At 41.0% G+C, this 15951-nt stretch overlaps 1 protein-coding gene across 2 annotated transcripts in view; it reads left to right on the top strand.

Annotated features, from left to right (window-relative positions):
• Window positions 1-15951, top strand: part of furinb (furin (paired basic amino acid cleaving enzyme) b) — a 72132-nt gene that overhangs the window by 35209 nt on the left and 20972 nt on the right. For both annotated transcript variants that reach the window (XM_018664124.2, XM_018664123.2), the window contains exons 4-6: window positions 5390-5485; window positions 7326-7454; window positions 7621-7697. In XM_018664124.2, coding sequence (XP_018519640.1) covers window positions 5390-5485; window positions 7326-7454; window positions 7621-7697 — 302 coding nt within the window. The remainder of the gene's footprint in view (window positions 1-5389; window positions 5486-7325; window positions 7455-7620; window positions 7698-15951) is intronic.

Raw genomic sequence — 15951 nt, 5'->3', positions numbered from 1 at the left:
AGGTCAAAATATACTTTTTCAAAATGAACTTCATACAACTTCAGTTTGTGAAGTGCCAGGATTGTTACAAATATAAAGGTTAATATGCTAGCGTTTTAAGACTAAGAATGTCACGACCTTTTTCATGCTGCGTTCATGGACTTTTATTCACACCTGAGCCAAGGGAGGGAAATATTACTCTGACCTGAGTGGGCAAAAATGCCACACAGATCATAGTAACAAAAACAGGGATAATCCAAACACCTCACTGTGAGTGGTTTTCTTTGTTATGCAGAAAACAATGTAGACTAGTGAGAGCTGTGGGACATTGTTTTTGAAGAGATATTGCTGTTGTTTTTCCATTATATGTTTTGATGCGTTGAGTGCCGCAAACAAAATGCTCCACTCCTGTGTTGTGTATGAATCCTCAATGACAAGAATCTCAAAACTCTGAATGTGACCAAATCTGTTACTTGGAAAGATACAGTACCACATGGACTAAATGGTGAAAATGCCATCCATAATACTGAGCGTGTGAGCACATCAGAAGTTAGGTCTTTTCTTTTCTTTTTTTTTTTTTCTTTTTTTTTCCAGGTAAAATCCTCCCCCACAAAAAAAAATCAGCCATTCCTTCCAACTCGGGCCACAGCTACAAGAAGTCATGTGTGTACACTTGTGCAGTAGGTGCCCTCTCTTTCAGTGCTGCTGCCACCTGACTCAGCAGAATACCGTCGCCATGTTTACACAGGAAACACTGGATGTAGCAGTAGTAATTGCTGCTATTTAAAAGCTCCTGAAGAAGCACCTGACTGGTGCTAAAAAGGGAGCAGTTATGATGTGAGAACAGACTCGGGCCATCTGTAGCGAGGTGGCCCTGCCAAGTAGAGCCCAAGGACTACTCTCTGGCTTTTCCCGAGCCCAAGTGGAGCTGGCTGAGCAGAGGACTGATGTGGTCTGACAAGCGCTCCAAGACATCATTAGTGAGATATGGTGACTTTCACTGAGGCCTGTGGTGTCAGGGGTCAGGCTAAATGGATGTTAACAAGGCTCTGAGAGCATATGGGGCTCAGAGGTGTCTGCCTGGGAGCAGGGGGAGTACTGTGACACTCAGATGTGTATAAGATTTGCTTTGAGATCTCCAAAATCAAGATTCAGTACGGGCAGTGACAGAGGTAAGGATTTTGTCTGTGTTACCGAGGAGGATTAGTGGATTTTAGAGTTGTATGCAGTGGTAAGGGATAAAATGCAAAAATGCTGGCAAAACAGCAGAACAGTCAATCGAAAGTTGATGTGCTCTTAATAAGTGGCTGGCAAGGACCAGAATTAATCTGGAGGATGGAAACTGAAGTTTACTGTGTTTATACTGCTTACGCGATGTGGCATTACTAAATGAGAGTGGAAGCATCTTGGATTTAAAACTGCAGCGCTAACAGCACAGCCAGAAAGATAAAGACTTATCCAATATGAAAACATTTTTGACAGAAGAGATTCCATCTCAGAGGTTCATCTCAGTCAGGAGGTCAGTAGTTCAAGTTAAATCAGCACTTGAACCCCCGGCTATTCAGGGCGTCAGGTTTCTGGCTAAGGAACAACAATTTGTCCCTAGGTTACCTATCCACCCACACAACCAAAAGCACACCAAAACCGAGGCAAAGCATGACCACTGCCAAAAACCACCACAGCATGAACGAGTGGGTTTGTTTCTACATGCGTTTATTTATGTGCATTTGTATATTCATATTATTGTCTGTGGGACCATGTGATCCCTGGGAAAGGGGAAAGAAAAGGTTCTGCTTCACCAGCATTAGAGAAAACAGATTTAAAAGGCAATGAAAACATAATGGTTGGATTTTGGATTAGTCAACACTAAGCTTTGAGCTTGTTACAGTTTTTCCTCCCCGTAATCCAGCTGCTGTCTCTCACATTACCTCCATTGTCTCTTTTCCTCTGCTCCGTGGTGCTAACATCGCCGCTTATCACCACCCCCTTTGAATAATCACACAGTGGCAAGATGACATTGGCAGCTGCATAAGCTTTTACCATTATGCTTGCGAGGGCTGTTTGTCATCTCCTCTCCACACCCCACACCTTCTCTATGAGGGAAAGAATCGATTTGTTTTGGGGTGGCTGCTGCTGGTTTTGTACAAACCGCAGTGTAAGGCAGCTTACTGCATGCTGTGTTTCAGAGGGACTTTACCCCACGTCACAATCCTTCCCTCCCTTCTCTCTCTCTCTCTCTCTCTCTCTTTCTCTCTCTCTCTCCCCTCACCTTTCTCTCACAGTTTTGAGACAAACTGTGAGGGTGCACTGTGTTTTTAGGTGCTGCATGAGGCCACACTGTTTAAGGCTGAGGCTGGCAATGTTCTGTTTTTGTGTTGTGGTCAAGTAGACCAAAACTAACAACGCATGAGTTAGTTCCTCAGTTCTTTCCATCTTACCCAGCTTGTCTGTAGCACCCAGCCCACTGCCTCCTACTGAACATGTGAATGTTTAAATATGAGTCACAGGAGGTACAGGAGGAAATAATGTATTCGTTACTGACTCTCATTAGCAGAGAGAGTGATTTGAGTTGAGTTTTAGAGGTTGAAAGTTCTAAAATTATCCAGTAATTCACAAGAAAAAAAAAATCTAAGACTAAGAGAATATTCTGTTAATCATATAATGGCCCCTCAGATCTATCAAGGTACCCCATGGGAGGGTCCTGACACCCAGGTTGGGAACCATTGATTAACAAATGCTAGAACAAGTGTGTGTAGGATCAATTCAAAATAATTTACAGTGCCCATGTTCGTCATAATGTGTGGCTCACTGATGGGTTTTTTTACAGTCTTTGAACATCAGTGGAGCTTTATGACACAGGGGAATAAGCTATATCAGGATTTGGATGCACAGACAATAATTATCAGAACAATCATTTCATTGTCTTTTCATAGGATTTTTTGATAGTGACAAAAAAAGCATAGAACATCACTAGTTCTTATCTAGCACTTATCCTATAACATATCATCTTTCTCCATAAACTATAGGAACACAGATTTATAGATCAAAGCACAGGCTGTCTCTCCACCACTCTCTCCGCGTTACGAACAATACCAGCGTGGCTTCTCCTTAGTCATCAGACAGGAAAGCCCTGAGGACATTGCAGGATAGATGGAACAAATAGTTTATTGCTCAAGTGGATTACAGACCTAGCTCATGTGGAGGCCTCCCTGTTGTATCATGATTGCTTCTTTGTCTGGTTTTGTATGCTTCTTACTCTTTGTCCTTGTCCCAGACCTCAGGGTGATCCTTTTTTTCTCTGCGTCCCTAATAAGTCCTCCATCTCCCACTTGGTTCCCAGGGAGGATATGGATAAGACCTTGTTTTTCACAGTCATTAAAAGTGGGCGATGTGGCTTAAATGTTCTGCAAAGTATTCCACAATTTGCCATAATTAAAGTGATTACATTACATCACGTTAATTATATTTAATGTCAGTTTTCTCAAGATGATGTGATGCGAGTCAGCTGTGAGTTGAACATGCTAATGTTTAATCATTTGCATTAATTGACTATATAAATGAAGCACTAAATATCCTACAGTAAATGGCTGCATTGAGATCATCATTGTCTGGTCCATGTATCAGCTAAAATTTCGTTCTGATCATAATGTGGTGTGCAGTGGGCAGCAGTGCAGTCAGGTCAGTCATGTGCAATTCCAAATGTAATGAAATGAGAAAAAATGTTAATTAGTCTGGGGTCACTCAAATAAGGTTAATGCTTCCATTCTCTGAGGCTAGATTTTCAACCAGGGTTGGAGCAGCACCATAGTCAGGAGGCCGCGCTGGACATGTTCACCTTCACATTCAGACCACGTACCTTATACAAGAGCATGTAATCACGAAATCAAACAAGTAGAGAAGCCTCACTACCAGAAACATCTCTGACAGGAACAAGCAAAAAAGGAAAACCCCCACTGAAAAGAGCTAAAACACTTGAGTAACAAGTTGTACTTTGGGCATCTGCCAGGCATTGTAAAGGAAATTCACAAATGTGGACACGCTTCAGTTGAGTGAAACAAAAGTGGGACCAGTTTAAGCTTTGTCACCTTCAGCAAAAATTCAGCAAAGGATGCATTTATTACTGACAATAATGATACACAACAGAATTTGCTTTAAATGCTGCGAAGGATAAGTGTCTGTACCGTGCAGATTCCCTGCGCTACACTATTAGTTCATTCCAAGTTAAATTTGAATTTGTTGCTCCATGGTTTACAAAGGAAGAAGAATAGCTGAGTTGCCTTTTGGTTTATCAGAACAGTGTGTAGTGTTTGTTAAAGTAAAACCAGAGGTCCTTCACACCAGATCCACCTTTCTCTGTGTTTTCAATATAGGTTCACTTCATGTTCTTTTGATCACACACCCTTGTATTATATTATAAGACATAGCAGCACTGTTGATTTACTCATCTAGGACACCATGTCATGTACTCATCCATCTGCGAGAATGTACTGTATGGACATTTACTGTTTGCGAAATGCCAGCCTTTATCTGATTTTTAGTCCCACAGCTTGGATATGTAATTCTCACTCATCAATACACATAGTGAAAAGTGCCACATATATATTTGGCAGTCTAGACAATGTCCACAGATTGGTGGTGAATGGTGACGGGTCTGCTGAGGACAAGGTTACTGAAGAAAGCCACAGTCATTGACAGATGTACTGATGTAACATGACAAAACAGAAGATCAAACACTTTTTTTTATCATCCACTATGTATGCTGTGAGTGTTTAAATATTTAACCATAAATGAAAATATCAAATTCTGTGGGAGTCTTTAATCATTTCTCTACTGTCAGCCGCTGCTCACAGAGAAAAATGCCTGTCAAAATATATCGATACAAGCATGAAACAGAACAGAACAGAAAAACGCTTAGCAGATGAGCTATTTCAACTGGCAAGAGGACAGATATTAAATGATTGGCTGTTGTGTGGCTTTTGGCAGGGATGCGTGGAATTGTTCTTTGCAACTTCAGAAACAAAACTATGCAACGACATTTACTATGTTTGATATTAGCGTTTGCTGTCAACCACCCCTACTGAGCGTGTGCATATCCCAGCAGCCCCCAGGACTTCAAAGGCCCTTATCCTGGCACACTATACTGTAGCCACTTTTCCTCCACATCCCAGGAATCAAATAAATTAGATTTGCTTTACATCTCTGCCTTTCTCTCTAGTTATTACTTTTTGAACACAGCTGGGGCTGTGTTTTTCCACATCTACAAGCTGTGGGACATTGCAACAATTTCTGAAATTCTAACATTAGTAATTACACAATAGCATGTGAAGATAAGTGCGTTAACTGTGAATTTTCTCTGTGTGCCTGTGTGTGTGTGTTTACATTGTGTCTATGTCTGTCTGGGCACCCTCAGGTCCTGTGGACAGAGCAGCAAGTGGTGAGAAAAAGAACGAAGAGGGACGTGTACGAAGACCCAACAGACCCTGATTTCCCCAAGCAGTGGTATCTGGTGCGTGATGGTCTCTGATCTTTATAACCAAGACCTCAGTAGTCTTTCATTATGGCTGTATGTTGAAAATTGTAGCAATGAGGGATTACTTTTCAAGCCTCAAATGAATTAAAATTCTCAAACATTTAGTGTATGTGTATTAGATATAAAATGGCACACACGGTGCAGCCTGCAGTAGCATGCTTGCTGTTGTATAAAAGTCAGTGTTGTGTTACCAGCAAAGAAGTTAAAGGAGGTGCACAGTCAGTGAATATGTAATGATTTTTCTTAATTTGGGTATTCCATTCTGAATGCCGCTTTAGATTTTGAGGCTAATGAGAATGTCCTTCTCTGCATTCAGATTTGTCAATAGCAAGGTATTGTCCTGAACATTTTTCAGTTTCTACTATGAAATTATTTCTGAATAGGCCTTAAAGGCCTCCTTATTCAGCCCCAACACTCAGTAGTTTCAGCTCTGCAGAAAATTGTAAAGAAACCCTTATTAAAAGATGTACTCACTATCACATTTCCAAAATGTATTAATTCGCTTATGGTCAGTCAGATAAGTATGAATTGAATTGCTACTGTAGGCCTCAGTTACATCAGCTTCTCCACTAACACAAGGTTTTCCAGAGTCAAATATATAATGCGATGCATCCCGGGATGCTGGGTTGAATTTAGAATTAAATGTCAGGACAGATCCACTACTGAACTGTATCACCTGTGAAATATTGATAGCAAATGGTCCTGGCTCAATGTCTATTTCATTATTCACAGCTTTTCTCAGGGATGCTTCAATTTGCCCCAATCTTCCCTTTTTTTTTTTTCTTTTTCATACGCACAAAACCTCTGTCACCACAACAGATTAATGACAACACTGACTGTCCCAGACATAAATCACCAGTAAATAGAAGCTGTGAAGCCACCTCTGCCATTCAGCATTAGACCTCTAATCGTCTCAGGGGTTACAAGCTTTTTCTCCTGTTAAAAGTATATGCCATCAGTGATGACATTTTGTCTCGGTAGTACCACCAATTTATGGCATTTTAAGTCCTGTTATATTGGTTTATTTGGATACATGGGCCCCACCAATATGTAGCAAAAAGTTACCTTCACCAGCAAAAAGTTCATACTGAATGGTGCCTGTGCCAGCTGAAAGCCAGAATCTGTGAATGTGAGCTATGTAACCTAAGCAGCCAGACATTCACACAGAGCTGCATGTGCAGGGTTTTGCCCTATGGAGAAAAATCAGCAGAAAACAGAGGAGGGGGCAGAGGAGGTTGTCTGTGATGGCTTTCCAATCCTCCATCTATCTGTGTTTATCTGTAACCATCTCTTTCACCTCTAGCGTCTCCACTTCTCTTCACACTTCTCGCAGTATGAATTTTCTGTTATTCATCCAAATCACACTTTATCTCCCTGTATCCCCCTATTTGTCTCCCTCCCCCCTCCTCCTCTTGAAGCTTGCAGGCTGTTATTTCTTCCGCGAGAGAGGCAAATGCTCCCACCAAGATTTCTGACCTGCCACAGGTTGTCTGTCTTATTTTCTGACAGTGTAACTACAGTAGGATGCTCACACTGGGCAGCTCAGCCTGAGGAGGGAAACATGTCGGGATGATGCATTAAAATTGGATTTTAAGTGTCCATGAACCTTGATGCTCCTTTTCATGCCTTGGTGTTTATTTTTCTAAGGAGCATTTCTGTTTTCATCTTTAACCTACTGTTTGGCCATGACTAAAAAGGTCTTTGCAGATGATTTAACCGACTGTTCTCACGCTGACAGACCTTTCCTGTTGGTCTGTCTGGGGAGTGTCAGTCACAGCAGATTGACAGCTGAACAAAAGGCCTGTGTCTCTTCCAGTCTTCTCCAACACATCAAGACCTGAATACCAAAGTAGCCTGGGCTCAGGGCTACACAGGGAGAGGCGTCGTGGTGACAATCCTGGACGATGGCATTGAGAAAGACCACCCTGATCTTATCAGCAATTATGTAAGTCATAAAAACACAGCATTAGAAAGTATCTTCGTCATTTGTAAGCAGCACTTGCACTTACAGAACATTTTCTGAGAAAAATGGCAGCACAGGTAACTGAGAGCTCGAAGAGGCAGTTAAAATGACATGATTGGTGGCCTAACCCTTTCTATGTCTCTTTTAGGACCCTGAAGCCAGCTATGATGTTAATGATGGAGATGCTGACCCCCAACCGAGATACACGCAGCGAAATGAGAACAGGTAATTTGGCAGCAAAAAGAAAAATCCAGCAAGGCTATCATTAGGAATTGATCTTAACTGCTTCAAAACGGGCTTTCAAGCTTCATGGAAATTTGGCAAATAGGCGTAGGCATGATTAATTTCATCGCATGCGTGGGCAAGCATATCCATGAACTGAGAAATAATTTGGACTGGGATTTTCTTTCTTTCTTCTTCTTCTTCCTCTTTTTTTTAACCAAACAAGCCAATTTCTTGTTGTTTTTGACAAGGACTCTAGCTTCTTATAAATGTTAGTTGACAAGGAATGACACTGATGAGAAGTCTATACAGCTTTTGGTCCAGTGCTTTTTGTTGAACCATTTAAATTTAAAAAACCAATTATTTCAAGTTTGAAAGCAGTGGTGCAGTCATTCTGCACAGTCTTGAAAGATTGTTCCTTTTTTTTTTTCCCTTGCTTCAGTACACAAGCCAAGCTGCTGTAGCTGCATTTCAAGGTCCAGCCTCTACAGCCCCACAGCTACGATAGCACTTATTTGTTGCTAATACAATACTTGTTTACTTGTCCTCAGTGATTCATGCTCTTCCCTCGCAGTCTTTGGTGATCGCATTAAAGCACGTTCGCCCCGATTTAATGATGGAACACTAAAGCACTAGAGAGGGCGAATCCTAAAAACCTTCATCCCCTCCCCTCTCCCCTTTTCTCCGAACGCCATGGTCCTCTGCCTTAGTCCGATCCCCCCGGAGCAGATGAGAAGCTACATCCCTCCTCTGAAATGCACAACAGGATTTGTCTCAAATCTCTCTCTTTTCTGGGACCACTGCCACTAAGTCTTTTTGTAGTTGTTTGTTGTTTGTTTTTCTTCTTTATTTCAGTTTCAAAGAGTGGCATCCTCTCACAGTTGGTCAGAGGAGGAAGCTAAATAAGATTAACAAGTTTCCAGGAGATAGAAGAAAACTATTGTATGGAAATAGAATGGTTTCTGCACAGTTGTTCTTATTTGAACTTTCACAGTGTTTATCTCTCTAAGCCGCTTCTGTTGTACACGAAGTTCTGTTTGTTTTTCTGTCCTCATCTGAAATATAATCATTTCATCTAGAGTATTTATTCATCCTGAAAGAGGTTAGCGTCAGCAGGTTTTTTGAGCGGAGGCCTTGTTTCTTGTCCTTGCCGACAGCTCGGGCAGCCATGCGGAGCGACCCCGGCCCTTTCTGTCAGTGTAAAGTAGATCCCACTCTGTCCTACTGATGGAACAAAGCACTACTGGAGGGGATTACTCCCTGCCTCTGGTTCACTTCAGCTCCCCCAAATGCAGCATACTATCACTTCAGAAAAGCACACTCACACATACACACACATAATAAAAAACACAGAGTGTACAGATTCGCACTCACAAGCACTCTACTACCCATGTCAGTGGAATTGCCAAAGCAATTATCTTGGACCAGATCAATTTATGGGCATGGAATGAAAAGCTAGGGTGTGTCTCCGTGTCTACAGCGTGGAGCTGCCGTGTTTGGACTGACCTGTGGACAAATTATATCCAATGAGTTATGTAAATCACCACAGAGTAATACAGGCCGACAATGAGTAATGCTCACAACCCGCGCACAATGAGATTATATGAATTTATTCATAGGACAACAAAAAAAATAGGAGAGTCGGAGGCAGGCATTTTCCATAGCCATGAAGGCCAGTTCATTTGTACTGATGACACGCCAGGCTGACTTTTGAATTCTCATCTCAGGGTTTTTCTATAGAGATGCTCTGTACTCTTGAGTTGGCAGTTATGGCAGATACTGTTGAAGGGGGGTCGCAGGCTAAGTTGAAGGCTGCTTGGAGTCAGCCCAAGTGGGTAATCCATTTGTATTCCATCATAACAATGTTTGTCTTTTTTTCTCTCTACTTTCGTTCACTTCTCCTCCTTTATGTCAGTGTGATGGGGATGTATTGGGTTGCGAGCGGAGGATAGCAGGATTAATTTCACTTTCTGTCCACGGCCTGTCAGTAGAGCAAAATACTGTATATGCTTAAATCCTCAATGAGGGGCAAGAGGTCTCAGCAGTACGGTCAAGTATTATTATGAGAATATTTTATATGATAATAATTATATTTACTGTCCTGAGAAACACCAGAGTCCTGAGTGGGTGACACTGTGACTATAACTGCTACCACATTGATCTGAGATTGTGTGTAGTAGCCCATATTAATCTCCAAAAAGGATGTAGACAAATAGAGAAAGCAATTTGAATTCCTCAAAGTATATATGTATAACCAAACAATTAAACACACTGTTGTCTCTTTTAAAAATGTATTTAGCCACACACACACACACACACACACACTGTCTCTGTCCATCTAATTTCTCCATTGAGAGCTGTTAGCTCCTATTGGGAACTTTTCACAGGGGTCCATTAAGTTAGGCCCATATGCCTGTATGGAAGATTGCATAGTGACAGAAAATGACTGGCATTTTACACAACCTCGTGTGTCCTTCAGTACCCAACCAACCCATCACCACCTGAATACTAAAGTGACTTAAGCTCAAGTCTTGAAGGATGAAGGAAGATGTGCATGGGCTAATCTGTGTGATGTCACTGAGAAAGACCAAGAAAAGTGTTTGCACGCTTCTCTCCCTCTATGAAATTGCTTTGTCCTTGGTGCCACATGGCTGTTTGTTTCTCTGACCATGAAAGTGCCTCTTCAGCAGAAAGATGCTGGATAGGGAAAATGGCAAATGCACCTGCACCAGTCACTGCAGAAGACACACATCTTAAGTTTAATTTCATTAGAGTCTTAATTTCTTATCACATTAGCCAAGGTCCAGCAGGCTTCCTCTGCATTAGATAGCTCGGGATAAGGCCTGCATTTATTAAGAGGTGATGTAGTAGGTGACTCTGGAGGTCAAATGTTTCTGTTGCTTTACTGTCAACACCGTTAAACATTTTAATGTGTCACTGTGGTGTATTTTGTGTAGCTAGTTTACAGAATAAAAATCTCAGTCCAATTTGAATTCCGGCTGCAACGCCATTAAAAATGAAAATGGCAATGGGGTTAAATACTGTCTGCAAGCACTGTGTCCTTGGCCAAACACTGCCAGACAAGTAGCTTCTAAGGCCTGAAGCAAACCCTGTTTAAGCATGTGAATGCAAATCAAAATGCCTTTCCTGTGCTCTGCAAATCCACAGCCGTACATACGCAGCATGCATATCTAAGTCTGTATGAAGGTAATAAACCTGAGTCGTCAAAGGGGCGATACAGGACAAATCAGACTGAAGGAGAGCACAAATCAAAGAAGACAGCTTCCTCCTGCGTCGTCTGCCGTAGAGCCTCTGTTACAGTGTTTGACACAGCAGGTCACACCTGCTCTGCAGTTGCATAGCCACTGACACATTATAGATCTCAGCTTGTGTGGAACTGGCATTCTTCAAGTAACTGCGCTCATACTCTTAAATCCAAAATGTTTTTCTCACAGAAAAGAAATAGTTTTTTTCCTCAGTGATTTTTGAATAGTCACTGATAAAATTGCATTTTTGCCCATCAGTCTACATACATTTTTTGCAGATATATTAAAAATTAAAATCCAAAAGCTGATATTTACAAAAGTATTCATTTTGTGATCATGGTGCATCTTGGTTGCTTAAATTTTCCTCGAGATGCGATTGGAATGTGTCGCAAACTGAACTGATCAGACATAGTTTATAAAGGCATACAACTATTTACACAGGATTCACACTGCATGCCAGGACAAAAACCAAGGAAAATTTTTATGAGGCCAGATAGACGGGGCAAGGTTATAAAGCCATTTCTAAAGCTTTGAATGTTTACTGAAGGACAGATATTTCAGTCTCTACTTTTCAGTCAGTTTGCAGAAATTTCACAATATGTTTTCACTTTGTCATTATTATACAACACAATAAAATGCTGAAAGTGAAGAGGCCTGAATAATTTCAGAAGCCACTGTAGAAGATGCACTCTATCGATGGCGATAAACTTAAAGTAAACTCCGCTTTCAGTGAGTAAAGAATGAATGCACTTTAGTCAAAACAAAACTTGTGTAAGCCCTATTATGAGATTTCATTTGTCATTTTGAGCCCAACACTTGACAGTTTGACAAAAGTTTTCTCAGAATGTTGGCAGTCTGTGTGTGAAAATGAACAATAGGAAAAGAAGGAAAGAGTAGGGAACCTGCACACAAAAAATATTTTCTCTGTTTACTCTTGCTATTCTATGCTGCAGTTAAATGCCCACCACTATTTACACTGAGTTTATCAATTGTTGGTTACAAAGCTGCCACCTTTTGTCAAACCTGAATAATGTAATTCTGTTCCCCGTTGTCTTGTTTATTCTGCCGGGGATTGCTTGTTTATTTTCCAGACAGCCAGGCAGACTTGATGTTGTGATGTTGTGAGAGGTGATGCTCTGGCCCTGTGTTTGCTTTCCTTCTATTATTTTTGCCAAAGAAATGGACAGTGTGATTTAAAGCTGCTGTTTTCTAAACATTTTGATACAGCCCATTGTGATTGGAGCGGTAGCTCTAAGCCAAACCTCATTCTACAAGTCATTACCGATCACCTGGAGTCAGTCACTATTACTCTGCTCAGCTGACTGGATACAGATGAATTTGATGTTAAAGCAGTTGTGTCTGCAGTATGTGAAGATAGTCCACTTTAGACATGCTAGGCGATGTTGAATAATTTGTTTCTTTTCCCATTAGGTTTCTTTGATTCCTCTGAAATAATTAAAACATGCTTTATTGTTTGGCAGACTTCATCTAATTTGTTTTCAGTAAGCCAGACTGAGTCTTTGCATCTCATTGTTTTCATTTATATCCCTTTCAGATACCTCATCATTGGGAAATGGTCACTTTAATCACAGCAGCCCCGTTAAAAGAGTTTATTTCCTCTCCTACCACAGTGCTCCATATAGCAGAGTAATAATATATTTTATTCAGAGACTAGCACAGCTGTTACTGTGTTGCCTCACAGTAAAAAAGACATTGATTTCTGGCCCCCTTCTTTGTAGAGTTAGATTTTTCGCTCTACATGAGTTTCCTCCCACATAAGGACATGTGGACTGAAGACTCTAAATTGCCTAGAGGTATGAATGTTCATGACAGTTACTGTGTCTATTTGCCTGATGATGGACTGACAACTTTTCCGAAGTGTTTCGCTGCCTTCTGCCCATTGTATCCTAGATTAGGCAGTCGCCACTGTTGACACCAAACAGGAATACTTTAAGTAGGCAGAAAAGAAAATTATTCAATGAATGGGATTTTCTCAAATCTAAGACATCAAAATCTGCCATTTTGAACAAAGATGTCTGATCATCTTCTTCAAAAAGGCTTGAGGCAGCACCGTTGTATTCAACCATAGAATGAAGACATCTCCTCTTCACACTCCAGTGTAACCATTTGAACAGACCTGCCTGAGGCCACAGCTGAGCTGAGCTGAGCTGAGCAGAAAATAGCCTAATCCTTTTGGCAGCTCCAATGAACGGACCCTTTTCACTGCCTCTAAAAACAGATATAAACCAACAAAGCAATGCCAAGTGGCAGATCCTACAGTTTAACCAAGCACGGTTAGACATCAGTCACACTTGATGATGCATATTTTACACTACACTACATGAGTGAGTTTTTGTGTTTGCATTCACCCTGCGTATGTAAACATAAATTCTCAACACTTGAATACAATATGATGATGTCACCAGGGTTATCTTGGTTTCAGCTTGAAACTTAATGCAGAGGCTATGTTACAAAATTGGAGGTGTAGAGTTTGACAGACATGGGCATCTAGGAGGCAGACAGGGTCTGATGAAAGCAGCGGTCATGTTGCATTTTATGAGAATTGTAGGATCCAGTGTTTTTGGAGCTGCTAGGCTCTAAAAGTCTGGAAACTCCAGTCTCTGCTATTTGATTTTAATCACTAATTATTTTTTAAAAATCTGTCTCTTGTGAACTCCCTAGCTTTATGGAAGAGCAATAATAAATAAGCAGAACCCTTTTAAGATGGATTTATAGTTCTTCATCAAGGGGGTTATGCATGTAGCTACACCGAAGGCTTTGCTGTAGCTGATATGAGCCTTCTCAAAAATACTTGCTGGCTCTACTGTGGCTACAGAGAAAGTCCTGTATGTAGAGATAGCAAAAACTGTGATTGGTCAGTATGGGTTGCTTGTGTTTTAACACTGCAAATTTCTAATGATTGTAGCGATTGTATAGACGTTATATGCTCCTCTTCAGAAACACTAATAAAGTCATTTCCACTGAAAACCTCTTGCTTCTCACAGTCTCCATTGTCTGTCATAGTGAATGACAGAACATAAAAAAAACGGCGACAGCTTGGAAATAGTCTCATATTCAGTAATGAGACCAGGCAAACATTCCCACCTTCACTCATATCACACAGTAAGTGAATGAATGAAAATAGTTACTGTTGGGGATATGATTAAAGCACAATGCAGCCTGATCAAATAAGAGACATTCATCTAGTATCAGCTGGTGAGATCCAACACTGACCCAAAGATCAATACCTACAGCACGTTAAGTATATATTCAGCTTTTGATCTACTGCACTGCCTGCATGAATGTGTAATATCGTATTTTACCTCTTCTAACTGTTCACTGTCCCATCCCAAGGTGTCCAAAGCCCATTTTTTATTGTTTTATTTACTGCGTGTAAATGTAAGAGCAAATTTTGGGGTGACTTTTAGTTTTCAGGATAGAACTGACGTCAGGGCTGACTGTGGGATTATATCCAAATTTGAGCTGCATCACCTTCAATAATTTTTTTTGTGGTGTAGACTTTTGTTGGTGTGGGAATGCCAGATGTGTCTGCAGGCGTTACAGTGTCATGTGTTGGCTCTGTTTGGTTTGTTGTTACAATGCATCATGTCCAGGGAGATTGCGTAGGGTGACATGTCTGCGTTCTCTGGTAAATGACAGGGCAATGACTTGACCAAATACGGTACCTTGTCCTGAGGAGGAGAGATAAAAGCATTACCTCACTCTGTCCCTTTTGCTTCTTGTGATAAGATAAGGGAGGTCACACTGGCCTCTGTGAATAGAGCGCCTCTAGTTCCTTTTATCTCAGCTTCATTTCAGCTTTGTTGGGTCTTTTCACCACAGCTTGCTTTTTGGACAAATCGTGTGGCTTTTTCCATCCTCCGACTCTCTAAGACGACGCTGTACTATTTTTAAAGTGTTGTTTTCTCACGTCTCTTGTGCAAACTTTGAGTTATGTATTCTTCTTTCAAACTACACTTATGCCCTGACCTCAGCAGTTGCCATGTCTCCGACCTCTTTCAATTTATTTTAAATGAATATAGAATGGAGGCATTCAGTAAAGTGTCTCAGAAAATCATTTAATTTCATGGACATTTGACAGATAAAAATGTGGCTTTGCTGTAAACCTTTTGTCTGCTCTGGCGCGTCTGAGCCTCCCTGGATATATTAAGCTGTCTGGCTGTTTTAGCTGAATTCAATCCAGGCCAATCAGTCATTTCGCACACACACACACACACACATGTATGTGCCTGTGCATGTGCAGATAGTATTCAAAACAGCTGCATGTTGATGCATATGGCCTCTCTATAAACGTCTTTCCAGGCCTCTGGCTCTGTGTTCACTCTGCCCATCCTGGTTTAATCCCCTGCCTGGCATCACATCTGTGGCCGCAGCTCCTTGGTCTGAGGATATGCGCTATGCTGTTTGGACCATAAAGGCATTTTTATGATGGTATGGATGAAGCAATAACTGCATTCAGGCATTTGTAGCTAAAAGCATTGCATAAGTATTAATGGCCATTTACTTGCATTTCGAAAATACCACACCATTTTGATTCAGGCTAGTTGAATCACAGCAGCACTAAACCAATATTTTAAAAGATAAGGTGAAAATCCAGTGCGTCCTTGTTTCATAACGAAATGCTGTAGGTCAAGCTTTTTGTTAGTTTGCTTTTAAACAAAAGTCATTTACAGTTGACACTTAAAGTTGATATTTGTAGTCTAATTCAACTGCAAATGTCTACACAGTGCAAGCATGTAGTATTCTGGGCCAAGCCATCTGGCTGGACATTGTGCTGACGATGTGTTTTTGGCCAGCATGGATGGTTTCAGGCTCTCTGGTCTGCGTATTAAAGGATAGTGGAAGAATGTTCTTCCATTTGAAATCAGGGCATCTTCTGTGTTTACACAGCAGCATTCCACTGTGAGAAAATTAACAACACTGCAAAAGAAAATGTGACCTGTAAATTGCTTAAATATGTAGCTAAACTT

This window comes from Lates calcarifer, linkage group LG10 (assembly GCF_001640805.2).
Source record: "Lates calcarifer isolate ASB-BC8 linkage group LG10, TLL_Latcal_v3, whole genome shotgun sequence".
Lineage (NCBI taxonomy): Eukaryota > Metazoa > Chordata > Actinopteri > Centropomidae > Lates > Lates calcarifer.
This window is presented reverse-complemented; position numbering and strand designations above follow the sequence as displayed.